We start from the raw sequence: 27,889 nt of genomic DNA on the forward strand, positions 1-27,889 counted from the left end.
AGTGTATCACCACTGGTACCGCTAGGCGCTAGGTACTTATTAACTATCGAATTAGGAATATAATGAACCAAATATCATGATAACCCATTAGTGATTTTAATTTTTAAATATTTGCATATGACATCTATCTTTTAGCATTTAATGAGAAAACTTTATATTTGTCAAAATAAATTATACATTTTTTTTAATCCAAGAATTATCCTCATTGTTCTGAAGTACTCCCTAGCGCATATTCTAAGTACTGTTTTTCCTACAGAATTTCTTAGCATATTCCTGGGATTTAAACACTTTTTTGTTACTTTCTACGTTGCCTGTTTTTTTATTTTGTTTCGCACTATCGCGGGAATCATTATGCTAATGTCACCCAGAAACCATAAAATAAACGGCTGTTCATTTACCTTTAATAAACAGCCTTAAAGTTCCCAAAGTATATATTCTCCTTTGGACGAGCCTCTTAAATCCCAAGAGGTCTATAACCGTTTTTTATTTATTTTAGTTTTCTTCTCCTTTTTTTTAATCTTTTTCAAAATCATGGACCTTTTTCTTTCAAAGCAAACCCCAAATGTCGAAAATAATTTAATATGATGTGTTTTTCATCATCAATTAACTCATGGGAAAATGTTTACCTCCACTTTTATAATATATGAAGTATAGACGTATATTATTGTGTGGCTTAGTCTACTGACACTATTATCTTTTCATTTAATAATACCTTGCACATTGATACAACTAATTTCTGATCACGTTTTTACCATAAGTAAAGGCCCTCTAATTGTATGACATACTACACGTTTCGAATCATAAACATAGCGGTAAATAAGGGCACAGTATAATTCAGTTAATACGAGGTGTACGTATCTACGATTCTCAAGAAAATAGTATTAGGATGGGGAAAAAGCGAGGAAAAACATTAATCAGATATGTCTGGGAATTGTTCGGTTTTTAAAGGTTAGCTTGTTCGGCCTTCAGGGCTTCCATACTAGTTTACTGCCGAATTGTTCCCAAAACATCCCAAATTAAATTTGTTCGTTTGGATCCGAAATTGAATTATGGGCGCCTCAAGCCCTAACGTGCAATGGCGGAAAGGGTGAGTGAGGTACACGCTTGGCTTTGAACCCACCCGCAGCACGTCCGCATATAACTGCAGCCTATTTCGGACGTTTATACCACTCTAAGAGCCCCTTACGGAGCTAAAACCAGTAATACTTATTAATGGATAAAAGAAATATAACAACCTTCAGACTTTTCAGGGTTTCTTCCCTGACCAAATATTGCGAAACTATAACTTTTACGAACATATTATATTGCGTGTTCAAAGAAATTATATTTTAATTATATAAGCTAAACACATAATTTTCAATCGCCTCATTTATCCATGAACCTAATAAATAATGTTAACATACAAACTATCGCATTTCTTAATAGATAATTGAAATACTCAAGTCATGTATTAATTGTGAATCATATTTATACTAATTTCATTGAAATTTGAAAAATAAAACATATTTTATGTTACATCATAATAATTTTCTAGAAACATGCTTGGAATTCTGTTTCATTTAATAAGTAAATAAATAACCATATTTTAAATGCTAAAATCTTTTCCGAAAGGTTACCCAAACTGTTTACTATTCTAGACAGTTAAATAAATATTTTATTTTAAACTTTTTACTATTGTAATTTAATTAAAATATTTCAACTAAAAATCAATTTATATACATTTAATTTTAACAATCCGTTTCGGAAGAAGCAGTATAATACTTATGTATGTCTTTCTTTGACTTTGTGATTTAATTTGATTTTTTAAGTTTTTGTTTTTGAATATTTCAATTTCATACTAGACATAAATGATAACATACACAAATTATACAACTCAAACATTAAGTTTAAAGATTTATAATACGTATATGAAGTAAAGTATATAAACAAGTATATTAATATTACATAATATTCCATACAAAAATATTATCATATTTAACAGTAACCACGTTCTAAGTAAGAACCTACATCTAGGACAATAAAATTGAATATTTCTATTAGGTACAAATGTTCAACTGTTTGCTAAGTTTTGGAAAGCATTACAGGGACATTACCCGTTTCTACATTACTCACAAACAGCTTAGAGAACGACGGGATGAAGGCGATATTTTGCCAATCCAATCTACGGGAAACGTGATGTAATTTCTCTAGCCTATACCTACTTATACAAGGTGTATATTTAGGTCTTTATTGTACATAAATATAATTGTAAATATTATAGTTGAAAAAATAATTAGTTCAAATCTTCAATATGATATACGTAAATACACGATCAGCAAATAAATTTAGATTTTCTCTAGATGTTTCAAGAGTATATAACAAAATAAAATAAAGCATTATTCTGGTTAAATTATTAATTTACCTACTAATTAAAGCTAAAGATCCAAAACTTCATGTTTAATTTAATAAAAACAACATTATCACTATGAATTTTTAGAATTTTTTTAGATTCTAAATAAATAGATGGACATTTTTAAATTATGTTATTTAATAATTAATTGATATAAGTCAAGTATACTATTGTCAATCTTTAATATTTAAAAACATATATACAAGGTGATTCACCAAACATGCACATACCCAATTTTCCTTTAATTATGAATTTATTCAAATTCATGAATTTGTTTGTAATACTTAAGAAGGGTTTTGTACAAACTTTTGTTTTTCAAATGAAAACCCCGCCCTTTTTACTGTAAATTATTTAATCTATACAATTTAAAATTATTATGTACCTAATTAAAAATTTGAAAGAGTAGGTAGTTTCTTAGTTAATAAAATGTTTGTATTAAGGACAATAGTCCCTAAGAATGATTTTACAAAAATATAAAATAAAAGATAAAATTCGATCAAGTATTCATTATACTTGGGCCATTTATACAAACTATTTATATTGATGGCTAAAATTTTCAAATTACCACAGCAACATATATGATAAATTCATTTCCATTGACCTTAATTTATTTATCCTTAAGACCCGAATTTAAATAACTCAAAAACTACTTGTAGGAATTTTGATTTTGAACATTTTCAGAAAAATAATCCACTGAATACTTAACAATCGAAAGAGGGTGTTCTCAATTTAAAAACAAAAGTTTGTAATATTCTACAGTTCCACACTTAAAAATGTACATGGTACATATATTTTTTTTAATCTTTCCTGAATAATATTAAAACTTATCAAAATATTTCATAATATGTATCTCAAAATGATATATAAAAGTACAAATACAAATATTATTCTATAAAATTCAAAATATTTAAATATTTGCGTAAAAATGACTATGTCATCATTTTCAGTGTTAAAAAAAGCTGAGATAACTTTTGAAGAAAAGAATATGATTTAGTATTTAGATATTTAATAATAATCTACATTGTAATATTTTTTTAAACCGAACATTTTATACAAGTATTGTATGAAGCTACCAACTACTCACTAGGGAGTTACCTATTGAAAAAAGACCTGTGCTTATATGAATATATGTGTTAGTAACAAATTCAGCACATTTCCACAAAATGTAGATACATCTAAATTAAAGCACTTTATTAAGTTTTAACTGTTCAGAAATTCATAACTATTAGATTTTAAAGAAAATCAAATATATGAAAATGTTGTACATTTATTTTTAAACCTCAAAAGTTAGAAGTATATGTACTAGTATCAATTAAACTTCGTATTGGAAGTAGGTAGATATGAATATACTATGATTATAGGTAGATAATCTGCGAAATAATGTAAATGAGTAGATATCTAATAGTGTAGATTTTTAAATGTAAATCTAATCTAAGCTTATAAATATTATACATGCTACTTACTCGAATTTTGATTTTTATACTTCAACATTTTCAGAAAAATTATCCACTAAATTATTTACCGTAAATAACGGGGTTCTCGTCATTTTAAAAACAAAAGTTTGTACCTCTACAACTACTTACCTATATGATACTCAGTATGACTATTATACGACCAATAACCATACTCAGTGGCGGATCTAGAATTTTCCCATGGGGGGAGGTGGATATTAAAATATGTATGCGTAATATTTTAGTACACATTATTTTATTAATATATTCAATTATTCATAAAACAAAACTGTAATTCTGTCATTATATCTATTACTTCATCGGAAAGTGCAGGTGTTGTCCTATACACAGTTAACATGGCAAGCCCATTCAATATCATCTACACACACAAAAAAAAAAAAAAATAGAAAACAAAAATATATTAAAATGAACTTTTCATTTGTGTATACATGACCCGTAGAATTTCTTAAATACATTTTTAGCCGTTTCAAAGTCGAAAAGGATCTCTCCGGAGTAGCGGACAAGTTTGAATATGAAAGAAAAACTTAGAATTTACAAAAATCTATAGTTTCACTTTTTGCCCACAGGGGGGAAGGACCACACCCCCCCCCCCCCGCCTAAAATTCGTCACTGGTACGTAAGTTTATTGATTATAAATACTATTTAATTATATGAACTATTGTAATCAATGATAGTAGGTATAATATATTAAAATAATCTGACGGATTTGAAAATAACATTTTAACTCTTAAGACTTTTTGAATTTTTTAAAAATACTTTAAAGGGGTTAACAATCCACCGTGTCGTGTCGTGTTCTGTTAGTTAATACTTAAGTAACACAATTAAGGTCACACGTTATCTATGTATTAAAAATACTGAACACGACACGACACGGTGAGATGTGAACCACCCTTTAAGGTATTTTTAAAAATTCTAAACATCATATTTTGAACAACTGCGTTATCATAATACTATATAAAATAGAACCCCCGTTTTTGTATGTACGTGCATAACTCAAAAAGTAACCAACGGATTTTAGTACATTTTTCACTAATCAATAGGTCTAGATTCGGGGAAGGTTTTTAGTACACAATTTATTCGTATAACTTGATTAATAAAACTAAAAATTATTTGTGCCATGCATCCATATATACTAAAATAGCATAAAATTATCGCTCCGTGCACAGATTTCTCTTGCGCAGTGGCACTTTTATAAGATATCAAAAACGATGTCTCGAGTTCGAACCGACAAAAAAATTAAAACCATACATCATAACGAAACAAATATATTCCACATTTATATAAAAAATTTAACTAAAAAAAATAATCAAATTAAATATATGATATAATTCATATCAAACTTTTCACATATTCCTAAACATATATAAATGTACTGAAATATAGCAATAGCAAAGCATTGCCGGGTCAGCTAGTTAAAGATAAAATGGTGAATCACTCTGCATTATAAACACAATACATATACAATATACATATACTATACTATACGTATACTCAATTTGTTGGTAACAAGATGTCGATAACGAGTTATCTATAAATCAAATCTATGTACTTCAATTTTCAACTCAACCCCCGAGACGATACAGTGTGACGCAGTTTGACATTTCCCCCCCATTTTTTTTTAAGTTTATTATTTATTATTTAATAAGAAATTATTTTTTTTCAGTAAAATATAATTTTTTTTTATAAATATAATCAATTATACTATAATTACCTATTATAGTAGATATATATTTTTAGATTATTAGATTATATTTATTTAAAAAATAATAGTACTAGCATACTGTATTATTCGCTAGTAACATTGAAATCTAAAATTGTATCTAAGACCCAATCAATTGCTGGGCTGTCAAAAACTATCTTATTATTTGATTTATTAGACTATTAAGATAAGATTCTTCTACAATCTTATATCTTCATGAGCAAAGGTTTTGGACTTTTGTTTAAAAATTGTTCAAAGCAGTTGTAGTCATTTAGTAATAGTTTAGTGATTGTAACTCGTAATTCGTAAAGTAAAAAATATGGATAAAATAGAAATTATTAAAACAGACAGGGGAGGTTTAAAGATTGTTTTTAATGATTATATGTATACAAAACAAAAAAATCTTGCTAACAAAAAAATTAGATGGGAGTGTGTGGAAAAAAAAAGAAAAAATGTAAAGGTAGTATAACAACAGATCAATCGATTTTAAATGTGTTGAAAAATATTGAACATGAAAATCATCTACCGTCCTCAGCCCAAGTAGAAGCAACAAAAGCCATGTTGAATATGCATACTAAAGCCCAAAACAATTTTGATACTCCTTCCAGAGTTTTTGCAGAAGAAACGTCTAATTTATCAAACGAAGCAACGGTTTTATTGACAGATGAAAAATCGATCAAAAGATCACTAAGAGGAAATCGGAATAAAAAGTATCCTTCACTATGCCCTTTATCGGAATTGAAAATAAATAGTAATTGGACTACTACAGGAGGTGCCGAACCAAAACAATTTTTATTATTTGATAATGAAAACAATAACAATCGATTAATTGTTAGAGTTGTCAAAATCGACCAAGTGGTCAAAAAAGTCAAATTCAATGGCAATTAATAAACTATTAAAAATGAAAACAGGTACGGTTTTTTTAACAAAAAAAAGTAAATATGAAAGACGATTACAAAATATGTGCTTAGATATAAAAAAAGAAACCTGTTTTACTTATATACAATTTTTTTATGTCTTATTATATTTATGAAAAAATGGGGGGAAAATGTCCGCATCGGAACATTTTTCGGGGGGAAAAGGTCCTACTAGGCCAAAAACAGTCGGAGGGGAAATGTCAGGAGGGGGAAATTGTCCGGATACCAGCAGTTTATTCCCCTTAATCGTAAATTGCAATCGGCCTCGAGGTCATTATGTATACAGTATGCATAACAGGCAACAGCAAAAAATAATATTTTACATTTATACCTGAGATCGTACAAGCATAGAACAATAGTATACCTAAAAATAATTATTTATCCTGTGATATTATTTCATCTACTAACTGGAATATAAGCCGCTATCTAGCGGTAAATTTTAACCCATTTTATCTTTCGCACTTGTGAAAAACAGACAGTTCCCCCGGTGAATTTCCATAAACCAATTTTGTTGAACTCTACTTGTAAAAAGCGTTTATTATTATTAGTTTTTCAACATACACATTTGTGTTACAAGTATCAATCATGATTATAGTACAATATATCAAAAAAATGTTAATTTGACTAATAAATGTAACTCCAATTTTGGTAAAATGAATCCACCGTATACTGGGACTGATTTATGCATTCAATTTAATATAAACAGAACCTATCAAGGCCGTAACCGGAAATTAATTTGGGGGGGGGGTGACTTGTCTTTAATTAAGAAGTATGTAAATCAATACCTTTTATTGTCCATCAAAACTTAACATTGTTTATTCTTTCTTCTAATTATTGTATAAGTTCTTTGTAAACAAATTGAACTATATTTGAACTAATTGAAGCATTATCTTAGAAGGGTTAAGCAATCTTTACTTAGTATTTATTTAAAATTAATTATTGCACGTACATTTTTTGTTACAAAATAAACTATCAATATTTACTTAAAGGTTTTGAAAAAAAATATGCACGGAAAAAATTTCACAACTTTTGTTTTTTTTAAATAGTTTAATACATGTCCTCATGTTTTGTCGAAAAACACAATTTAAGATAAATTATTTATCAGTGAACACAATTCAAGACTCGAGATCTATAACGAATTCTATATAAATTTTGAATTTCACAAGTAAAAATTACTATAAAATCGACAATTTGGTGAATTCAACTTGGAACGTTGGCCATTTTGTGGTAAGGTGCATGATATAACCAGGTTAGTTATATCATGGTAAAGTATATTATGTTCAATGTTGTCCACGGACTAAGATATATCTTAGTCCGTGATGTTGTCAGATCTGAACGTACCATAGACATATAATAACTATAATAGTAAGTAATAAATACAGTAATAGGCTTATGTCCAGTACTGAATCTTTTTCTTCCATGAACCAAAAATTTACATATTTAATTTCAATCGAAATTAGATTCGAGCACAAATTGTCAAAAACTAAGAAGTTTTGTCAATCGTCGTTCAATAGATATTTTTGCAAACATTTCTAACACTGTTTCGGTTCTGAACGCAAGAAGAAATATTTTATCCGTTTTCGACAGACATTTTTTTTCACCTTTTTTCGCCATTCTTATCACGTGACCCGGTGACGCCTGCACTGCCGTGGCTCCGGGCTCGTATCACGAACGTAACTTCATCTCCGGATCTCTTCATTTTACCACGGCTCGTGCACTCCACCTCAACTCCGAACTTGCAGTTTTTGGTGTTAAAACCATTTTTGGACCTTCTTGAATATTCAAAGGTAAGTCATACCGTCAGCCCGTTCTCAAATCGGAATTTTGCTATTGAATTGCCTCCGTCCGACCTTCTATTTGTGATGGCCGGTAGTGCGATTTAATGACGTCGAAATGACATTCCCCCCGCACACTTCCGCCACCTTTAATTTGACAACCGCATTAACGGGGCTTGGAGAAATTGCATTAACTTTTTGATCGTAAAAATAATATTTTTTTATTTGTTATTCCGTTTCTTTCAGAACTCCGCTTAAGATACCAATTAAGATGGCTCCTCCTTCATACAGTGATCTTGGCAAAGCCGCTCGCGACGTATTCAACACCGGCTATGTATTTGACGTGCTCAAGTTAGACCTGAAGACCAATCAAAACGTGGAAATCAAGGCTGGTGGTACTCAGCATTTGGTGTCGGGCGCTGTAAACGCCAATTTGGAAACCAAATATGTGATTAACAAATCCAAATACTGTAAGTCATTCCCAATTAAAGGTCATTTAGAATTTTCATACTTCTTATCTCGTTAGTCAAACAATTTAAATTGGTTTTGAGGAATATGACAATTTTATTAATCGGTATACTTAATATATTATCTGCACCATAGATACCTAGGCACCTTATTAATTGACCATACTTAAATGTCTACAAATTGTGTTTGTAAATTTTAGTTAGTTTGTAATTTTTATAATTTTTACTTGTTAAGTATTTACGTTGGTTGAGAAATGGAACACAAATGATGTTATGACTACTGAAGCTTCAATAAGCGGCTTGTTACCTGGTGTCAAACTTACAACTGATGGTACATTTGACCGCAAGAAGCAGTAAGTTAAAATATAAGTCAATCAAATTTAATATATTCATAATTTTTATTTTCCGAAGATCTAAGGCTGTGAGAGTGAAGTCTGAATACAAAAATGATTATGTTTCACTCAACTTGGATACTGAATTTAAAGCACTGAAACCTGTTATTAATGCCTCTGCTGTAGTTGCTTACAATGGTATATAAATTGTTCTTCGTGTCCTTAAATACTAACTATCTGTAACTAATTAATATATTGTTTTTTAGGATGGTTGGGAGGTTTCAATGCTAAGTTTAATACCGGCGATAACACATTACAATCTAATAATCTTGCTCTCAGCTATGTAGCTAAACAATTTGTGTTTACCACCACTGTGTAAGTAAAATTACCATAAATTAAACTGTCTTTGTTATTAATTATTATATATTCTACAGAAATGATAACAAGTTGTTTGGTGGCTCAGTTTTCCAAAAATTATCTGATCAATTAGATTTGGGTTTGCAAGTTTCTTGGTCATCTGAAAACAATGATTCTTCACTTGCCGTTGGTTCCCAATACCAACTGAACAATGATGTCAAGTTGCGAGCCAAGATCAATAACAAGAGTCAGTTGTGCCTAGGTTCTGGCATTAAAGTCAAAGATGGTATGTTCCTAAAATTTATCATTGCACGAATAATAAAATTACAAGTAACATTAAATTTTATTTTAGGTGTAACATTGACATTGGCCACCTTATTGGAATGTCGTCAGTTCAACCAAGGAGGTCACAAATTTGGTATTGGCTTGGAACTTGCTTTGTAAGCAACATATACATACCAAACTTATTGTACGTTATGTAGACAAAATGTATTGTCAGTAAACGTAGGATTATTAAACATAATCATAAGAGTATTTTTACTACATTAATATTCAGTGTATTTGTTTAAAATTAATTAGGAAAAATATAATTTATATCAGTTGCTCTCGTTATAATGTCATTTGATCATCTAAATGTTTATTCATCCATTCACGGACTTTTGGATCTGCGGACATCAGTTCAATTATATGATTGACATGATAGCACAGAGATTCAATTTTCTTATCCCAAGTTGGCAATAATTTTTGAGCTGTTAAAAAAAAATCCATGTACATAATATAAACAAAAAAAACGTGGATATTAATAAATAAATTACTTACATTTAAAGTGGACATAAGATTCTACTTGATCAATTGAACCTTCCATGCGTCCTTCAGATATCATTTGTCCTGCAATTTTTTCGGCTTTAATTGGTTCAATGCCCAATAAACGGCCAAGTTCCACAATCTTCATATTTTTATAAAGTTTACTTGCCGATAACAAGTTGTGTTCAATAATAGCTCGATTCAATATAGTTGAACCTAAAATATATAAAATTGTAGTGTGATTTCATAGTGTCATTGCAAAGAATTACCATCTACTGTTTTTGCCTTCTGATGTGGTTGTAACATTGCATCTAGTTGAGCAATTTCATTTGGCCGAATGATGCGATCTAAATACATTTTTTCAAGAATTGAGAATTCTGGTAGGCTTTGACATCTTTCATCTTTAAACAATGTTGCCAGCATTCGACTACGTTGTTGGCCTATGATAAAGGTATAATAATAGATTATTTTTCTTTGTAATCTCAAATGCAGAGCAAGCAAAAATAAGTTCAAAACAATTATCATAAATGTACACTCAATATAAATATTTTAGCTTTATAAACACTTTCCTATCTTATTGAACTCATTTATACTGTCTTTGTTCCACATATGAGAGACTGAGATTACCAAACTACAATATGCTATTTATATTAACTTACCAGCAGATGCTAATACAGTGCAGATAAGAGCATTTTTTAAAGCAGCCATACGCTCTTCTTCTGATATAATTGACCTATATGACAATTCATTGTACCTTTGAGCCGCTTCAATAAATTTACGACGGTAATCCAATACTCTTGCATAACATACTTTATAACATATTTGTAGTTTCTCATTTTTGGATTCAGTCTAAAAGATTGAAAATAATATTTTTTTAAAGAAACAGTAATTTAAGATACCTTAACATTACTTGTAATAATGAAGCCCTGTTGATGTAAGACTCGGCTAACATTGGATCATCATCTTCCAAATAAAGGCGTGCAATTTTCATGTAAGTTTCCAATTTATAATCAACGGTATATTTCCTATAAGTTATATATTTTTAGTAACATTGTCATTAAAAAAGTTTTGCATTAATGAATACTTTTGTCCTGTTTCAAGTGGTATTCCAACAAGTACTGATGCTGCTTCCTTCCAATTGTTTTCTCTTTCATAAATAGATGCTAAATGTTGACGAACATTAGCGACCTGCTCTTCAAAAGAAATTACTCTTGGCTGAATCTATGAAGAGAAATCAAATTAAATAATAATCACTTAACTGACTGTAGATATCTATTCTTACTTTTTCCAGTGTGAAATGAGCCAATAATTTAGACTGTCCATCAGGCAAATCAGGTAAGAGTTGTGTACTGACATCAGATAATATTTGACGAGATATTACCAAACTGACATTTTCATTAACAACTAATAATACCAAAAAATATGTTGATTTATTATAATATATATACTTAGAGACTAGCGCAATACATAAAAAAGTGACAAACAGCTACTTACTAGCTTCAACAAATACTTTCAATGCCTCAATGATGTTGTCACCCGTGTTTGATAAAACATTGTTCAATAAGCTTCTATATCTATAACAATTAAATATTATTAATTAACAATGTCAGTTTTTAAAACATCCAATAAAACTATCTCACTTGTCGACTTGATCTTTATGAGATGTTTGTGCGTTAGCCAAGTGACTGAGATGTTGGCGAATTTGGGCTATTGTAAGAGACATATTTTCAGATTGGGGTTTGGCATAAAACAAACAATTGAGAGTAGTTTGTACTGTTGAGAGTCACGAATTAGTAAAACAACATTTAGGCATTTATAAATTGTAATACAAAACTCAAATCATAGATTAGAATATTCTGAGCACGGCCGTTTGCCGAACGGGTTCACTATCAAAAGCCGTGGTTTCTACTCAAATCTTGGAATAATAAATATTGTTGTGATAATCACTTTTTGGTCTATGGTTTGAGGTTAAACATAAAAGAGGTAAATATTTTATCAACACCAACCTTGGTTACCGTTCACAAAATTGTTTACAAAATCGAAATATATTTTGTCTGTTTGTCATGGTAACGCGTCCAAAAGGGTTCTCTCTAGTCTTAGCGTTCTTACTTTGTTCATCTTTGTCCGTGGTCATAGGTTTGAAAGATTACTACTTTTCTTATTATATTATATTATGTGTTTATATCTGTGGTGAGGAATATAAATAGTTCCCACTGATCCAGACAAAAGTCAATCACAGAGCGTTAGACATACACGTTAGTACTATACACTAGGGGATTAACGAGTATAATAATTTAGGTACTGATTATTGGATGATTTACCTCTCAGTGCTCTTCCTCTTTAATAATGAATCTATTCTGGTTTTTGGAAATTTTTAAATATAGTCAATTACTTAAGGATTAAGGACATTATTTTCAAATTCTTTAGAATTATGTCTGAAAGATTATTTTTTGCCGATTTTTTTCAAATAATAACCCGACTAGGTACATGATGACTTACCAATCTTTAAATCATTTTACACTGGTTTATACCATATAAATCAATGCTATAAAACATAATGCTGAAAATATAATAAAATGTACCATCATGGATCTACGACAAAATTAGAACACATTACTCTTAAAATATGTTCCCATAATTTTTTGTGAAATGAAATAATAAAAATATAACTTAAATATTTATGAAAATATACTTTTAATAATTAACTTTATAACTGGTAATTTTTTTAATATTAAGCTGTATCAATAATGCTAAGCCAGAAAAAAAAAATTTTGGCTCTTAAAAGTGACCATTGTTTTCTGAATTGAATACTAATGCTGGTCCAAAATGAACTATTGTATAATGGTTTATCATATATAGTATTTATGCAGCTTACAGTCATTGGACGTAAAGATGTAAACCTATAAATATATACATATAATAACATATTATATTCTATAATTTTAATAGTTTTATAAATAATTAAAATAATTTACTTTGACAGTGTTCCCAAAGTTGTATCAATACCACGTATTAAGTCATTAGTCTTAAGTAATAACAAAATTTGGGGATTTACGGTCTGTAGAATATATAAAGTTTCAGTCAACACTAATGGGATTCCACTTTGAAATTTTTCTTTCTATAAAATAAAAAGGAAACATTAATTTTCTTTTTACATTTTTATTATTTATAATTACTTCTGCATCAGTTAATTTCTTAGTGACAATTCCATCTTGAACTGAATCCCAGGTGCGTCCAGCTACCATACATACGAGTAGACCATACATCTCAGCTACTCCCAGTTTGGTGCAGTATTTTTTCATTCTATCATGATTATTATCCAATATACTCATCCATAATTTAGCATACGTACGTCGAAAGCTATCAGACAATGTCTGAAATAAATAGTTAATTAAAAAAAAAAGAAACAGGGTAACATTTAATTGTTTTTAATAAGCTTACGGCGTAAAGTCCATGATCTAAGAGTATTAAATTCAATTGACCATTTTTATCTTTGTTTACCAACAAATTACCAGGATGAGGATCACTATGTACAAATCCATTTTTGAATATCATTTCACTATATAAGCTTCCCAATTTATCAGATATTTCATCAACTTTCAAACTACATTTTTTAAATATATATTTTTATTATTTTTATTTATGTCAAAATTGTATATTAATTAACAACATATATAATTTAATATTAGATACAATACTTAAACTAATACAATATTCTGATTTAATTTTGTTTTTCAACAACTTATTAGATTTTAATGCGGTTTTGTACACGGTTAAACACTTACTTATTTTGTTTAATGTAATTAAGATCATTGATTTGTCCACCTTCAAAAAACTCCAATGTTAAAACTCTGGAAGAACTATACTCATCATATATTTTTGGTATCTAAAATTGAATTTAAAAAAAAAGTATATTTTAATATTATTTTAAAAATAATGTTGGGTGGGTTATTTTATATATTTAAGTTAGGTTACAGTATACATTACAAAAATATGCATTTGAAATTTAAATACACTGCTTATAAAAAAAATACCTTTAACCACTTCAAGTGTTTGAACATTGATCTAATAGTTTCAGTATTTTGTGCTTCAATTGTAAAATCTAATTCTTTTGGTATATTCTGTTTTGTTTGTTTCACAAGCCATTGAAATTTAAAATCAGGAAAAATATAGGAACCGATGTTCACCAAAGTCTAAAACAATGCAATCTACATTATTACTTACTTAAAAACATGAGATTATGATGGTACATATTAACAAAGTGTTTGAAAGATAATATTTATATCAGTAGCAAATTATAGCTCCAATGCATGGGCATGCTCATTTGTTCTTCAAATTATAAAATTAAAGCTCTTACTTGGGACAGTTTAATATTAATAATGCATATCACCTATGTAGGGCAAAAGCAACTGAATGAGAATGCGGCATGCTATTATGCTAACATGCGGCAGTATTGTTAGAATTGAAGCTGTTAAGAGATCGGTTCTCGGCACAGTATATCCTGCAATAACAACTAACAAGCACCATATGGCTAAAGCAAGTTAACATATGCCCTGCTAGTAAAAGATACAATTAAATCATAATAATTCATTCATATAAGTATAACTGAAAGAGACCAACTGCTGGTCATATGTTATTTATGTTATAAAATACATAATAACTTATAATTAATGGTTACATAATTTGGTACAAGTTTTCTATCGCCACAGTGTCATCGACAATGTATTCCCCCACCACCAGTGATATCCATTGCAATACCATAGATTAGATATAATAATGACAACAAAGTGTTACAATCTGTAAAGTTAGGTTTTTAAGTGTTAAAAAATGTATAAAAATTAAAAGAAATTAAATTTGGATAAAAATGGATATATTTTATTATTTCAAAATTTGCCTATGATTTTATTATATTATGGATATTTTAAAAGCATGATTCAAAAAAGTTAGTGCATATAAATGCAAATTTCTGAATTTATAGTGCATATTTTAATACATATTTTGCCAATGTTTAGAGCATGAATGCATGCTAATTTAGGCATTTTTTAGTGTATGAACTTACGAGCCCTGCTGATGACAAAGTCTAATGTTGACCCATATTTTCAAACATACTTTTATTTTTATTTTTGATTAATCTAACATCAAAGTTTAAGCATTTATTTTGTACCAATGTTAATACAATTACTAATAAGCTAAGCACTATATCCTTAATTTAATTAAACAAAAATTATTCATACTTATGTTAAAAAAAGGCTTAGCCCATTAAAATATAATATAATCTAATAAAATACTAAAATATATTCTAAATTTGAATATTATAAAAAGTATTTACCATATTTGCATAAACAGATCACATACTAGACTAACTTATGCATAAAATATCAATCATAAATATTGACATTTTAAACTAGACTATTGGTGTAAGGTTGCCTAGAGGCGGAGTAATAAATTTTAAATGGCTCCGTGGCCGTGAAATACAAACAATTACACATATTTTTTATAATAATGTTTTTATTCTTAAGCATGCCCGACAAATTCACCACTCATATGTATGGTTAATATATAAGTAAGTTACCTCAATTATAGCAATATCTATTTTGGCATCTCCTCGAACATATGAGTGCTGTACTTTGATAGCAACATTTTCTCCTGTTGATCGTAATTTTGCTTTATGTACTTGAGCCAACGATGCTGCACCCAATGGCTTTGGATCTATTTCACTGAATAATTGATCGACCTTTAGTTATAAATAATATCAACTTGTTAACATAATATATTTTATTCATACAATAAATATATACTACATACTATATTGCAATGTTTCAACCTTGGGGATCCATTCAAGACTGTGAATAATTTTGGATGGGTCGTTGAATAATTCCAATTCCAATTTTTCAATTTAGAACAATTTTATTCTAAAGATTTGTGAAAAGAGGAAAAAATCAATATTCCTAAGAAAATTTGACAACAAAATGTTTTAAATTATAATTCTCAACAGTTATAACTCATAACACTAACTGAGTAAATTTTAGATATCTTTGCAATTATAAATGTTCATAAACAAAACCTACAACTTGTACATTGTATGTATAATACATGTATATTTTAATAACAAGTTTAAAAAAGGTGAAAAATGTTTATACTAAGTTATTTATGATAAAATAATAAACATGCGTTCCTAACAACATTAATGAGAATTATAGTTTTCATAAAAATACATAATAAATATTACATTTTGAAATAAATATAAATAAAATTATTTCAAAAGTAGATATATTGTTAATATAACAACCCCTCCCCCCCACACATACACACACCCACTTTAAAATCTCTTATTTTGTGTCAAATGCTGCTGATAGATTTAATTACAACTATCACATTGTTATTATTATTATTATTATTATTATTATTATTATGTGAGTTAAGGTAAAGAAACAGTGCTATATCGTATTGTATGTACATAGTATTTTAAAATGTGCAAATACACATATTATCCAATACTTATACTTACATCTTGTTTGAGATCCTCTCTGATTACTTTGTAAATTTCTTTTAAAGGTGTAATGGGAGCTTGACTGTGCAATACCTTTAATGTGTCTGTGTATTCTTTTGGGAAAAGATTTTCTAATGCCCCAATGTGTTGTCCAATCTTAATATAAACACCTTTGTTCGTACGGCATAGATCTAGCAACAATTCAGCAGCTTTCTCGTGAGACTAGACAAAACGAATAAAATTTTACAAATACTAATACAAATTTGATAAAACAAAAAATTAAATATAGAGATTAACAAACTTTTGATCTTATTTCTTGATAATTCGGTAAAGATTTGTTAACTGATGGTGCATACAAAGTAGTCTTGTAATGATACATTACATGTAATCCCTAAACAAAATTGTTTGGTTATGCAATTTAGTAATTTATACACACATTTACTGATGAAAACTAAAACTTACAGTTGTAGCAGCTCGACTAAATCGAACGATGCCAATTGAATCAATATTAAAATCATTGTCATACAAAGAGTAAGCAGTTGCTACCGTACCACTCAGAATACCTAATCCGATTGTCCTACCTAACATCTTAACTAATATACCTCACTGCACTAAGATTAATTTTACTTTTCTAAAGACATTTCAATCAACTTTTATTGCATAACTACTAACTATTTAATTAAGATTAGTCATAAATACTATTTAATAGGTAAGTAATATAATTTATCAAAGTAATTTAATGATCAATGAACTGAATGAACTAAATGCCGATACGTTTTTTCGATTTACCCATAGATTTAAAGTTATACCTAATCAGTAATCCAAAACAATTTAAATTTCTCACGTAGTGTGCATAATTTATGACCTTGAACAATTAATGATAACACACGTTGAACGAATTTGTATCACTCATTTACTATTTACATTATTATTATTATTATTATTATTATTATTATTATTAATACTTATCATAGGTATTTAATTATTAAATGTACCTAATACATCAATAATTATTATAAAAAATAGACAGCTGAACAGTTAGCTAACTTACTAGTTACTATTATAATATTGAAAAAATTAAAATTCCATAAACAATTTAATGGAATAAAATATAAATAATAGGAAATAGTGTTGCTATAACAATATAAGAAATGCCACGCTTTACTTGTATGGAAAATAAAAATATCATCATATAAATAGTTAATTACAGTTAAGTATTTAAAATGTTGTAATTGATGAGCGGAATAATTGATGAACATTTTGAGGAGAACCATTTGAAATTTGATTTTATAAAATTTGAAATTATTAGAAAAAAATTATGAATCCAAATAAGAATTTAAAATAATAAAATGTGTCTTCATTTAAAATATTGTCTTGAAATGAATTTCAAAAAAAAAAATTTTTTAATTTTAACACAACTGAGTAAAAAAATATTTTTTAAATTGTTATTATCTTTCGAGATAATGAGTGCTTACTGTCAACAGAATAAACGTTGGAACCTAAAATATAACCTTTTTATGTATAATTTTTTTTTTTTTATCAATTAATTAAATAAGTTTTAAATTGAAAAAATATAATAAGAAAAACATAAAACATTTAAAAATGTATTTATTTTGTTGTATAATAAAATGGAGTATACAATTTGTGAAAATAATGAATCAAACCATGACCATTATTTACTATTATTACTGTAAAGAATTATCTAGTAGAAACAGAAATGGGTGAATCTCGATCATATGTATTTGTGACATCCATTTCAACATCATCGTCTTCCTCATCATGAGTTTCACTATCATCTGAAGCATTGACTTCTTCCTCTTCGTCTTCTTCATCCTCTTCATCTTGCACCTATTTAAAAAGAAAAATTAATGAATACAATATTAATAATTGTATGATAAGATAAGAAATACACATAGGCGCAATTAGGGGGGACTTTGAGGGGCTTAGTTGCTAAATTGTTTCTAAAGTTTAAATCTGGAAACATAAAACAAGCCCGTGCAAGACACAGAGCTTTATCCTAATTTATATAAACTGTTATCATTATCTTTAATAATTCCAATTAGCTCTGCAACATGTGAAAGATCATTCTTAGCAATGAGAAAGTTTAAAAATTGGCTTCAAACATCTATGAATCAAGATAAATTAACAAATTTGTCATTGATTTATATAGAACGAGATTTATCAAATGAATTGACCAACGAAAAAACTCCAATTGGCAATTACAATAATATATTTAATAAATATATATATATTGCATTTATTTACCTAAATTTTGTTATTTTTTTCATACAAATATTTTTAGTTTTATTAATAGATGTATTATAATATATTAAAATGTAGGAAAGTAGGTGAGAAAATATGATATTGTCATATTTTTACTTGAATGGGGGGGGGTCCCCCACGTGCCTGATATAAATATGTTGAGCTCCTCTAAGTTAAAAACTGAAATTGCGCCTATGGGTATACAACTAATAAACCACATATTTTGAAGAAAAAAGAGGATGTCCTGTAAACTAGACTATTTTTTTTTTCAATAGAGAGAACTTGTGGAAACATTAATAATTGGGTGTGGGGTTTGTATAGGTTGAGTAGGTTGTTATGTAGGTAGGATTGTTACACGTGTTTGTGTATGTGTGGCAAGGATGTGTTGCTAAAAATCCAGGTGGTCACTCATCTGGGAGCTGTTGAACAGTATGTACACTCAGACCGTTTCTATAGACTGAGCGTGTGACCGCACCTCACCAAGGCACTAAAAGACTTGTTTCGCATAATAATAACATAATCAAACACCTAATGTTATTAAAAACTATGTCTTAAACAAAATAAAATGTTGTTGCTGTTTTGTTCTTAAACAAAATTATTTAAAAAAAATGTTTTAGTTTTATTTATACGGATGATTTTAATTTATTGTAACTCAATTGAATATACTTTAAAATTTTAAAATAAACACTTATTAGATAGGTACTTTAATATCTATTTTTTATAATCAAAAAATGATCTTCAATACAACTATGTAAATAATGCAGTAATAAAATCACTGAAATTAAAAATATAATTATATACTGATAAATTACAACTAGAAAATAAATAACTTTACAATACGAATAATGCAGATAATATATCATAAAAGTATATATTACTTCAGTTGCCGTTTTGCCAATTGGTACTGGAAAGTCCTTGTCGTTGATTTTATTTGTTAATGTGAGTAACTAAAAAATATTAAGATCATTATTATCAAATCCAATTGCAAAATATTTTAGTAAATATTCTTAATTTTACCCAGTTTTGATGGATATTTTCTATTCGTGTAATTTCTGTATCTTCATTTTTAGGCTCATCAACACTAAACCATAATGGGTTTACGATATTAGGGAACATAGTTGGAAAAATTGGGATGCCAGAATTCATATTAATGTATTATATTGAACAATACAAAATTCAAAAAATATTAATATTTAAAAAAAAAACATCTCTTAAAATATGTAAACGGTCGTCAATCGTGATTCGTCAGGACCATAAACAAAAATAACTTGGAAAGCAACGTACATTTGTCATAAACTCATCAATCTGAGGATTTCCCTGAAGTCCTGAAACGGCTGAAAGTTGAAATAGTTTTATTGATAACAGAATATTATTGTGGTCGTGAGCTGATAACAAAATGGAAAAATAAATTTTGGTACAATGTTTTCATAATAATTATTATCAATTATCATGATATAAGTTAATATAGTTACAATTTACAAAACGTACTAAACTAAACGTAGTTATACGTTGTTTATAACTCGGCTCATAACTCATAAAGTTATAACATATAATATATTTCTATAGTATTTTGTACCTACTTGTTGTTATAGAATTCATAAACCATATTTTTTTAAGATGGATTCTGATTTGAAAGATTTAGATCTTTATGGAATACTTGAGATCCAACAGTCGGCTACTGAAAAGGAGGTAAGTTCATTTTTAATCATTCATGTATTACTATTAATATTTGTTATTTAAATCAGATTAAAACAGCATATCGAAAGAAAGCTCTACAATGCCATCCAGATAAAAATCCCGATAATCCCAAAGCAGCTCAATTGTTCTTGCAGTTATCTAAAATTTTAACTATTCTTACAGACACAGCAGCACGAGTAAGATTTCTTGCATTTATATTGTAAGTATATATTTTTTTTCATTTTAAATGTTTTTACTTGTTTTAGTCAGCTTATGACAAGTTAGTAAATGCTAAAATTGCTGCAAAATTGAGAGAAAAAGAATATGATTCAAAAAGAAAGAAACTAATAGATGATCTTGTTAAAAGAGAAAATGAAGCATTAGGAAAACAAAAAAATACAGTAGAACGCAATTTCGAGGTAATTTTTGATTATAGTAATTTTGTTAATTTTTTGTTTTTAAATTAATTTTGTTGTATAGAAAGAACTGGAGCGTTTAAGAAAAGAAAGTTCATCTCTACTTGCCAAAGAAAGGGCTCGAGTTAATGAGCTACTTAGACAGCAAGAAACTGAGAAAGAGAAGATTGGTTCATTCAAATTAAAAGTAAAGTGGAAAGAAAATGGAGTTTATAATAAAGATAATTTAACATCATTGTTCTCTAAGGTAATTTATCAAAATAATATTTTAAATATTTGTCTAATACATTATACAATATTATAGTATGGTGACGTTATAACTGTTGTGGTACTGGAAAATAAAAAATGTGTTGCTCTTGTTGAGTACAAATCTAAGACTTCTGCTGTAAGTGATTTTAAATTAAGTTAAGGTTAACTTGGTTAACTTTGTGCAAATATGTTTATATGTTCATACAAATATTATATTTTGCTAGATAAACGCCAAAAAATTGGAAGTTGGTTATCCACATAGTCCTCTAATTGTGAGTTTTCTTGGGGATTACGGACAAGACACTAAAAAGAGTACTAATTATACTTCAGCTTCAAATGCTAGTACTAACTTTTCAGCTTGTCAAAATCCAAATGACAGTCATGTTGAAAATACTTCATCATCAGCACAAGTAATTTTTTTAAGCCATATTAACAATTCTACTATTTATAAACAAAATACAATTTTCCTTAGGCTTTTTCGGATTATGAAGCAATGATACTTGAGAGATGTCGAAAAGCTAATAAACCACAACAAGAAAATAGTAATTCAAACAATATAAATACAAAAGAACCTTGGGTATTATGAAAAGTCTAACATATTTGAATTACATAGTTAATAATTTAATTTAATTATTATGTTTATATGTAAATATGTATAAATCATTTTTTTCTACCTTAAATGACATCACAAAGTTAAGTATGTCTACCAGACAATCAGAAAAATTATCTCCAAAATTTTAAAGAGGTATTTCTGAAAAAAACATTAAACTCACTGTATAAGAAAAAATAAACGTGGAATTGTGTAAATACAAAAAAAAATTATTTATTTACATGTTATTAGTTATTACTTGTTAAATTCTTGTTAAGTTTTTAGCGTTGTATTAAAATATAATTTTAACCAGAAACATTATAACTTGTAAACCACAATTGTAGATGTTGCAAAAGAAGTAATTGAGGTCCATACTCCATATTGATATATCCTTCTGCCCATGGCTAAATTATTTAGCTTAATTATTTAGCCATGCTACTGCCTACCTACTCCAAAATTTTATCACTGTTGTGTGTCAGGGATAGTAACGTTCTAAAAAGTGCAAAAACTAGGATTTACCTTTTTGTGACTATAAGGATGAGTATTAACTATTGTAAAATACTAGAACCCTAAAGCCTGATAAATTGATGAATATGGATTAATTTAAATATATATATTAATGGGCAGAGTGCCGGTTTTTCAAATTTTCCTCAATTCTATAAAATTTGAATATTTTAATTCAACCAATAATTTACTATTACAATTTATTATAATAAGCTCACTATTATAATGAAAAATTTACTAAGTAGTATCAATGGTTCAAGTTTAAGTAGTTACGTAGTTGCCTCTGGGATTTTTCCTAGAGTCTGGAAAACAAATGTAGAACTGACAATAGTCACTACTGAACACGGGACATTGGTGACAACTGCTTATTATATTATATTATTTATTTGTTACTTATATATACACAACAATAACCCTATTACGTTCTGTAAATGGGGAAAAACGTTTAACTAATCTTTTATTATTGTTCCAAACAAAGGAGTCAGTTATTTGAAATTTGAATGAAGAGTGACGACGGTAGTATGTATGGTAGACATGGATTATAACTAAACTCTATAGAATAGAACCATGAATAATACAATATCTTAATTCGTGGATAGAACTCTCAAGTCATGTATGTATATGATCTGAGGAATCGAGGAAAAAAAGCCCTTTACCAACAAACATTTAATAATTATACTCCAATTATTTATGCCATTTATTTTAACATAATGTGTTGCTGTGCTATAAATAAGCTTAATATAATTATATTTGTATACTTTTACATCATATTTATTAAGTATTTAATATTATCATACAGACATATTATATATATAGACCAATTAAAGATAATTTTTTCCCATGACAAGGCTTTATTTTCCGGGGATTTTTTTTCCCGGGGTTTTTTTCCAATAGAACTATAGACATACCGATATGATTATAACTTATAAGCATCATGATAACACAATCACAAAACAGTGTAACTATTAAATAATTGTAATAGGTAGTTTAATACAATTAATTAGTAATTACTGGGAAGTAAACTACTTTTTTTATAATTATTAGTAAGTTACTTATAGTACAAATTATAAATTCAAAATTTATTTAAATAATACTAAGATTTCTATATTGTAGATCGTCTTTTACACAATAATCAGTTTTCTCTTTTTTTTTATTCTCTTGATAGAATAAAAATTATTCAACCAAAGTTGATCTTATAATTATTTTAAATTCTTTAGCTTTAGCTAGAGAAATAAATATTTTTTCATTAGAAAATATTGCTTTTTTGTACGGAGTATAGTTGATCAATGGTCTGTATGGAAAACATTAAACGATTATGTTACGACAACAAAATTATACTAGCCCCCATGGTCAGGATAAACACACTACCAATGCGTTTATTGGCGTTGGATTATGGAGCGGATATTGTATACACAGAAGAGCTGATTGATCATAGGCTAATTAGATGTTATAGAAAAGTAAATGGTAATTTAAAAATAAAATTGTTAATCACATGATAGACAACCAATATAATTATTTTAGAGACATTACAAAGTGTTGATTTTATTGACAAAAGCGATGCTACAGTAGTATTTCGCACTTGTGCGCGGGAAAAACACTATGTTGTTCTTCAAATTGGTACAAGTGATCCTGAACGAGCAGCTAAGGCTGCACAAATAGTGTAAGTACAATTTTGATTACTGTAAATTGTAAATTTCTTTACTTTTTTATAATTTCCATTAGAGAACAAGATGTAGCAGGGATTGACATTAACATGGGTTGCCCAAAAGACTTTTCACTAAAAGGAGGAATGGGAGCTGCTCTTTTATTTCAACCTGACAAGGCTTGTGCAATTCTTTCTGCAGTGGTTTCAGCAGTTAAAATACCAGTGACATGCAAGATTCGCGTGTTACAAGATATTGATGATACAGTTGCTTTATGTAAGAAATTAGCTGCCACTGGAGTGGCTGCAATCAGTGTGCATGGTCGTACCATTAAAGAGAGACCAATGCATTCGAATAGAAACCATTTCATTAAAGCTATATCTGAAGCATTAGATATTCCAGTTATTGCAAAGTTAATAATGATATATAATATATTAGTAATTTATATACAATATTATGTACAGGTTGTATCATAAGCAGGGCAAGGACTTTCATACTTTTAAAATTCTCAAGTATCGACTAGAAATAAAAATCTACTTCAATTATAGTATGAAAAACGGTTTAGTGGCCTACAATTATAGTATGAAAAACAGTTGGTGGCCACTTATTTCACTTATTAAATTTAGGTATAAGATTAAGTTTAACTTGAAGTTGTACTGTATAGTCTATAATGTGCTGCAATCCAAATTACTTACTGATCATAAAGATTTGGTCTCAATCAGCCATATGACAACATTATAATTAAATAAAAACATTTTTTACTCTAATTCGTGAAAATATTGGGCAGTTTTCTACAAACTACCTATGTATAAACTAAGTACTAAAACCGTACAACACTGAAGTATGACCTTAAAATCTAAAATATGCCCTATAAGCCTCAAAATGTTCAAATATGCAAATATATGCATTATTAATGTTATGAATCATAACAATTTTTACTTATTTAACATGCACAGGATTAACCAGTAAAAATAATACATATGCACAAGTCCTTGCTCTAATTTGAATTTTTTTTTTTTTTTTATTGATCTTAAGCTTCGGCAACTGAGGCCATTAGCTGTAATAGGATTTGTATTGTAGGTTTGTATTGTATATTTTGGGACGATAGGGGGGAACACGTGTGTGTTTGTTTTTGGCAGAATTTCGAATGGGGCACCCGTAGGTTTCTGCCATGCCCCGGGGGTGGGGGATGGCAGCACTTGTTCTCCGGTCACCGCGACTTGTCCGGAGAAAAATGCCGACCGGTAGCCGAGGATCGAACCGCGACCGGCTGCGTCGCAGCGGACGCGTCAGACCACTCGGTCACCTCAATTTGAATTGTTAGTACCACAAGTAACATGTTACTTAGTCGGATAAAAAATTAATATTAGGTTTACGGATTTATATGTAAGTGCATATTTTCAGTATGACTTGATAAATTAATTGAGGCAAGTGATAAATTGATTTTAAATTAAATGAGCTATATATACTCCAATTTACATAATATTTTGTGATAAATACATGTTTTTACATATTTCACAATAATTTCTTTTTTTCTCGTATAATTAGACCCTTTTAGGCTCTCTCTTGAGGAAATCTTTCAGACTATATTTTGTTCAAAATAAGAAACATACAGCAAAACACGCGGTGTCAACGGCAATGGTCTGTGGAGTGAAGCGGATGCGTAAACTAGAACCAGATTTTGTCCGCCACCTAGTGCTTTCTTATTCTGAACAAAGTGTAATATACTATTATATTTTTCAACTTATTTCTATATAACATCTTATTGGATGAAAATTCAAGATATATTATTGAAGTATCAACTAAAAAAATTTTGATTTCCATAGAGCCGATATGTGTGCAGCGAGTCGTACTGCATGTTTCATGTTTTAGTGTGTGTTTGTTTAATATACATAGTTAATAGAACAGTAATTTATTATAATTATTGCTCGAATCATGCCAAAAATCCGATCATCTAAGTTTGCAAAATATGTTTTATTCATGTAATCAAGATCATTAATTTATTTTTAAATATTAATACATTTATATCAATTTAACTTTTAATTTTTAAGATATTATAGATTAGGTCATATGGGCATAATTTTAATAAGTATATTACATTAATGTATTACATATATTGAGTTTTTTTAGCACATATATCTGTACATATTTTTACCGTATAAACACATATAAATCCGTTCCCTAGTTATTATTTTAAAGGTGGTGGGTAGATGAGTATATAAAATAAGTGAGGGGAGTGGTAATTATTCCATTAAGATGAAAGCTTGTGGCACTTTATATTATGCATTTATAGTTTTAAAAAAAATGTTTTTTGATCTGTTTTTATATTTTGTTGTAGTGGTGGGTCAAAAGAAATTAAAGTGTTTGAGGATATAATAAAGTTTAAAAACGTAACTGGTTGTTCAAGTGTTATGATAGCACGTACAGCTGAAAAAAATTGTTCTATATTTAAACGGGATGGAAAATTAGAATTATTTACTATAATAAGAGATTACCTACGCCATGCTGTTGACTATGATAATGTTGCTCCAAATACAAAATACTGTATTCAAAATATGCTTCAAAATATTCAAGAAACAGAGCAGGGGAGACATTTTCTGGAGTCCACATCCTTACAACAAATTTGGTATGTTTAAAGGCAGGTTCCCATTAATACAGCTTATACTTTATAGACTGTTGTCAGATTTGTCTAAAATTATTGCAAACATGTTTACTTATTCAATCGTTCTTTAGATATAAATCATTATATATGTGTATTGTTTTACATAGTTACCAAAATATTTAGTCTTTAAATTTTGATTAATTTTGACTTAGCTGCTTGTTCAATGCTGTACTAATGTGAACCAATCCTGATAAATTTATATTTGTGAATTTATAATTTTGATTTTTAAGTGACCTTTGGGAATTGGGTGATTACTGTCGTCTAAAACAAAAGAAAATGAACTATCTTCGTTTTGAAGAGAGAGATGTTGTGTCTAATGACCAAAAACGAATTAAGTTGAATTCTGTCGAAGAAGAAGAATCAAATTATGGTAATAGTTTAAAGTGTATGTATATACGATCATTATACCCAAAACCTGAAGACTTGCCAAAAACAAAACTATTAAATTGGGCAAAAAAACACAACAAGCCATTACCAAAATATCATACAGAACAATTTGAAAAACTTTTCAAGAGTACAGTAACATTTGATAATCAAAAATATTCATCATCCTTTTGGTAATTACGAATATGTGAATAAAGGAAATTGTATAAGATTTATTTTCTGATATATTTGTATTTTTCAGGGAAAAAAATAAAAGGTGGGCAGAGCAAGGTTCTGCAATTGTCTGTTTACATTACTTGAAAGTTTATGACATTAACTACCTGAAAAAGAATGGAATTCTTGGTTAATAAGATGTTTTTATTGACTTGAAATTATCTTTTCAACTGAATAAAATTAATTTACCATATTATGTATGTATTTGATTTTCATTTATCAACTTATAATATTTATTCTTCTCCATTGCTTTAAATATTAAAACTATGATTATTTTCCTTAAATTTGGATACATAGTAAATAGAATAGATATAGGTATTCTAGTCATGAAAACTTAAGTAGATTTTTATCGCTTATACAAATTACAAATAATAAACATGATACTCTGTTCACCACTTCAGCGAGAGAACTACACGTCACACCGACAAAAATCTGTTCCTCTGCATACCCCCACACAACCACCTGTAATAGGAAAACCGGTTTCTATAGCGGTGTGCAGTTGGGAAATCGGCGAGTCTCTCACTGAACTTAAAAAGCTCATAAAAATTTAATTTTGACTTTCGATAGACATTTTTTTTTTCTTTGATT

The 27,889-nt window shown here is 28.5% G+C and overlaps 6 protein-coding genes across 6 annotated transcripts; 3 read left to right on the forward strand and 3 right to left on the reverse strand.

Moving 5' to 3' along the window:
* The first annotated feature begins 8,126 nt into the window (after positions 1-8,126).
* Positions 8,127-10,018, forward strand: LOC111032333 (voltage-dependent anion-selective channel-like). Its single transcript, XM_022312612.1, has 7 exons — positions 8,127-8,264; positions 8,499-8,722; positions 8,955-9,072; positions 9,131-9,249; positions 9,318-9,426; positions 9,486-9,694; positions 9,761-10,018. Exons 2-7 carry the CDS (start codon positions 8,524-8,526, stop codon positions 9,850-9,852), a joined length of 846 nt encoding a protein of 281 aa, XP_022168304.1. The 5' UTR covers positions 8,127-8,264; positions 8,499-8,523; the 3' UTR covers positions 9,853-10,018.
* On the reverse strand, positions 9,910-12,105 carry LOC111032332 (COP9 signalosome complex subunit 4). Its single transcript, XM_022312611.1, has 9 exons — positions 11,853-12,105; positions 11,707-11,786; positions 11,495-11,616; positions 11,297-11,433; positions 11,123-11,237; positions 10,872-11,061; positions 10,482-10,652; positions 10,228-10,428; positions 9,910-10,157 (listed from the first exon to the last, which is right to left on the reverse strand). The coding sequence occupies exons 1-9, from the start codon at positions 11,933-11,935 to the stop codon at positions 10,018-10,020; spliced, it is 1,239 nt and encodes a 412-aa protein (XP_022168303.1). The 5' UTR covers positions 11,936-12,105; the 3' UTR covers positions 9,910-10,017.
* Positions 12,106-12,887: 782 nt separating this feature from the next.
* LOC111032331 (uncharacterized aarF domain-containing protein kinase 1) lies at positions 12,888-17,562 on the reverse strand. Its single transcript, XM_022312610.1, has 10 exons — positions 17,165-17,562; positions 17,004-17,093; positions 16,721-16,924; positions 15,785-15,946; positions 14,247-14,405; positions 13,998-14,098; positions 13,654-13,816; positions 13,389-13,586; positions 13,188-13,330; positions 12,888-13,112 (listed from the first exon to the last, which is right to left on the reverse strand). The coding sequence occupies exons 1-10, from the start codon at positions 17,288-17,290 to the stop codon at positions 12,944-12,946; spliced, it is 1,515 nt and encodes a 504-aa protein (XP_022168302.1). The 5' UTR covers positions 17,291-17,562; the 3' UTR covers positions 12,888-12,943.
* Positions 17,563-18,293: 731 nt separating this feature from the next.
* Positions 18,294-20,334, reverse strand: LOC111032377 (anaphase-promoting complex subunit 15). Its single transcript, XM_022312676.1, has 3 exons — positions 19,982-20,334; positions 19,843-19,911; positions 18,294-18,550 (listed from the first exon to the last, which is right to left on the reverse strand). Exons 1-3 carry the CDS (start codon positions 20,108-20,110, stop codon positions 18,401-18,403), a joined length of 348 nt encoding a protein of 115 aa, XP_022168368.1. The 5' UTR covers positions 20,111-20,334; the 3' UTR covers positions 18,294-18,400.
* Positions 20,335-20,403: 69 nt separating this feature from the next.
* LOC111032376 (dnaJ homolog subfamily C member 17) lies at positions 20,404-22,207 on the forward strand. Its single transcript, XM_022312675.1, has 7 exons — positions 20,404-20,653; positions 20,710-20,838; positions 20,908-21,060; positions 21,122-21,304; positions 21,362-21,442; positions 21,531-21,716; positions 21,779-22,207. The coding sequence occupies exons 1-7, from the start codon at positions 20,582-20,584 to the stop codon at positions 21,890-21,892; spliced, it is 918 nt and encodes a 305-aa protein (XP_022168367.1). The 5' UTR covers positions 20,404-20,581; the 3' UTR covers positions 21,893-22,207.
* Positions 22,208-23,375: 1,168 nt separating this feature from the next.
* On the forward strand, positions 23,376-27,497 carry LOC111032373 (tRNA-dihydrouridine(20) synthase [NAD(P)+]-like). The gene is made up of 7 exons (XM_022312669.1): positions 23,376-23,442; positions 23,679-23,863; positions 23,921-24,059; positions 24,122-24,454; positions 26,381-26,668; positions 26,935-27,261; positions 27,330-27,497. The coding sequence occupies exons 2-7, from the start codon at positions 23,686-23,688 to the stop codon at positions 27,433-27,435; spliced, it is 1,371 nt and encodes a 456-aa protein (XP_022168361.1). The 5' UTR covers positions 23,376-23,442; positions 23,679-23,685; the 3' UTR covers positions 27,436-27,497.
* Positions 27,498-27,889: the final 392 nt, after the last annotated feature.

The sequence above is a fragment of the Myzus persicae genome, unplaced genomic scaffold, assembly GCF_001856785.1.
Source record: "Myzus persicae strain clone G006 unplaced genomic scaffold, MPER_G0061.0, whole genome shotgun sequence".
Classification (NCBI taxonomy): domain Eukaryota; kingdom Metazoa; phylum Arthropoda; class Insecta; order Hemiptera; family Aphididae; genus Myzus; species Myzus persicae.

What these genes read in the sequence shown, in the direction of transcription:
- LOC111032333 (XM_022312612.1), top strand. Translation starts at nt 8,524, where the DNA reads ATGGCTCCTCCTTCATACAGTGATCTTGGCAAAGCCGCTCGCGACGTA. An exon ending in ACATTTGACCGCAAGAAGCA is followed by an intron (nt 9,073 to 9,130) that starts GTAAGTTAAAAT and finishes TATTTTCCGAAG; the next exon opens with ATCTAAGGCTGTGAGAGTGA. An exon ending in TGGCATTAAAGTCAAAGATG is followed by an intron (nt 9,695 to 9,760) that starts GTATGTTCCTAA and finishes ATTTTATTTTAG; the next exon opens with GTGTAACATTGACATTGGCC.
- LOC111032332 (XM_022312611.1), bottom strand. Translation starts at nt 11,935, where the DNA reads ATGTCTCTTACAATAGCCCAAATTCGCCAACATCTCAGTCACTTGGCT. An exon ending in CTCATTTCACACTGGAAAAA is followed by an intron (nt 11,434 to 11,494) that starts GTAAGAATAGAT and finishes TTCTCTTCATAG; the next exon opens with ATTCAGCCAAGAGTAATTTC. An exon ending in GAAGGCAAAAACAGTAGATG is followed by an intron (nt 10,429 to 10,481) that starts GTAATTCTTTGC and finishes TATATATTTTAG; the next exon opens with GTTCAACTATATTGAATCGA.
- LOC111032331 (XM_022312610.1), bottom strand. Translation starts at nt 17,290, where the DNA reads ATGTTAGGTAGGACAATCGGATTAGGTATTCTGAGTGGTACGGTAGCA. An exon ending in ATCAAGAAATAAGATCAAAA is followed by an intron (nt 16,925 to 17,003) that starts GTTTGTTAATCT and finishes CGTTTTGTCTAG; the next exon opens with TCTCACGAGAAAGCTGCTGA. An exon ending in GAGAGGATCTCAAACAAGAT is followed by an intron (nt 15,947 to 16,720) that starts GTAAGTATAAGT and finishes TTATAACTAAAG; the next exon opens with GTCGATCAATTATTCAGTGA.
- LOC111032377 (XM_022312676.1), bottom strand. Translation starts at nt 20,110, where the DNA reads ATGAATTCTGGCATCCCAATTTTTCCAACTATGTTCCCTAATATCGTA. An exon ending in AAAATATCCATCAAAACTGG is followed by an intron (nt 19,912 to 19,981) that starts GTAAAATTAAGA and finishes AATATTTTTTAG; the next exon opens with TTACTCACATTAACAAATAA. An exon ending in TTGGCAAAACGGCAACTGAA is followed by an intron (nt 18,551 to 19,842) that starts GTAATATATACT and finishes CTTTTTAAATAG; the next exon opens with GTGCAAGATGAAGAGGATGA.
- LOC111032376 (XM_022312675.1), top strand. Translation starts at nt 20,582, where the DNA reads ATGGATTCTGATTTGAAAGATTTAGATCTTTATGGAATACTTGAGATC. An exon ending in AGTCGGCTACTGAAAAGGAG is followed by an intron (nt 20,654 to 20,709) that starts GTAAGTTCATTT and finishes TATTTAAATCAG; the next exon opens with ATTAAAACAGCATATCGAAA. An exon ending in ACAAATCTAAGACTTCTGCT is followed by an intron (nt 21,443 to 21,530) that starts GTAAGTGATTTT and finishes ATATTTTGCTAG; the next exon opens with ATAAACGCCAAAAAATTGGA.
- LOC111032373 (XM_022312669.1), top strand. Translation starts at nt 23,686, where the DNA reads ATGGTCTGTATGGAAAACATTAAACGATTATGTTACGACAACAAAATT. An exon ending in ACATCCTTACAACAAATTTG is followed by an intron (nt 26,669 to 26,934) that starts GTATGTTTAAAG and finishes TTGATTTTTAAG; the next exon opens with TGACCTTTGGGAATTGGGTG. An exon ending in AAATATTCATCATCCTTTTG is followed by an intron (nt 27,262 to 27,329) that starts GTAATTACGAAT and finishes TGTATTTTTCAG; the next exon opens with GGAAAAAAATAAAAGGTGGG.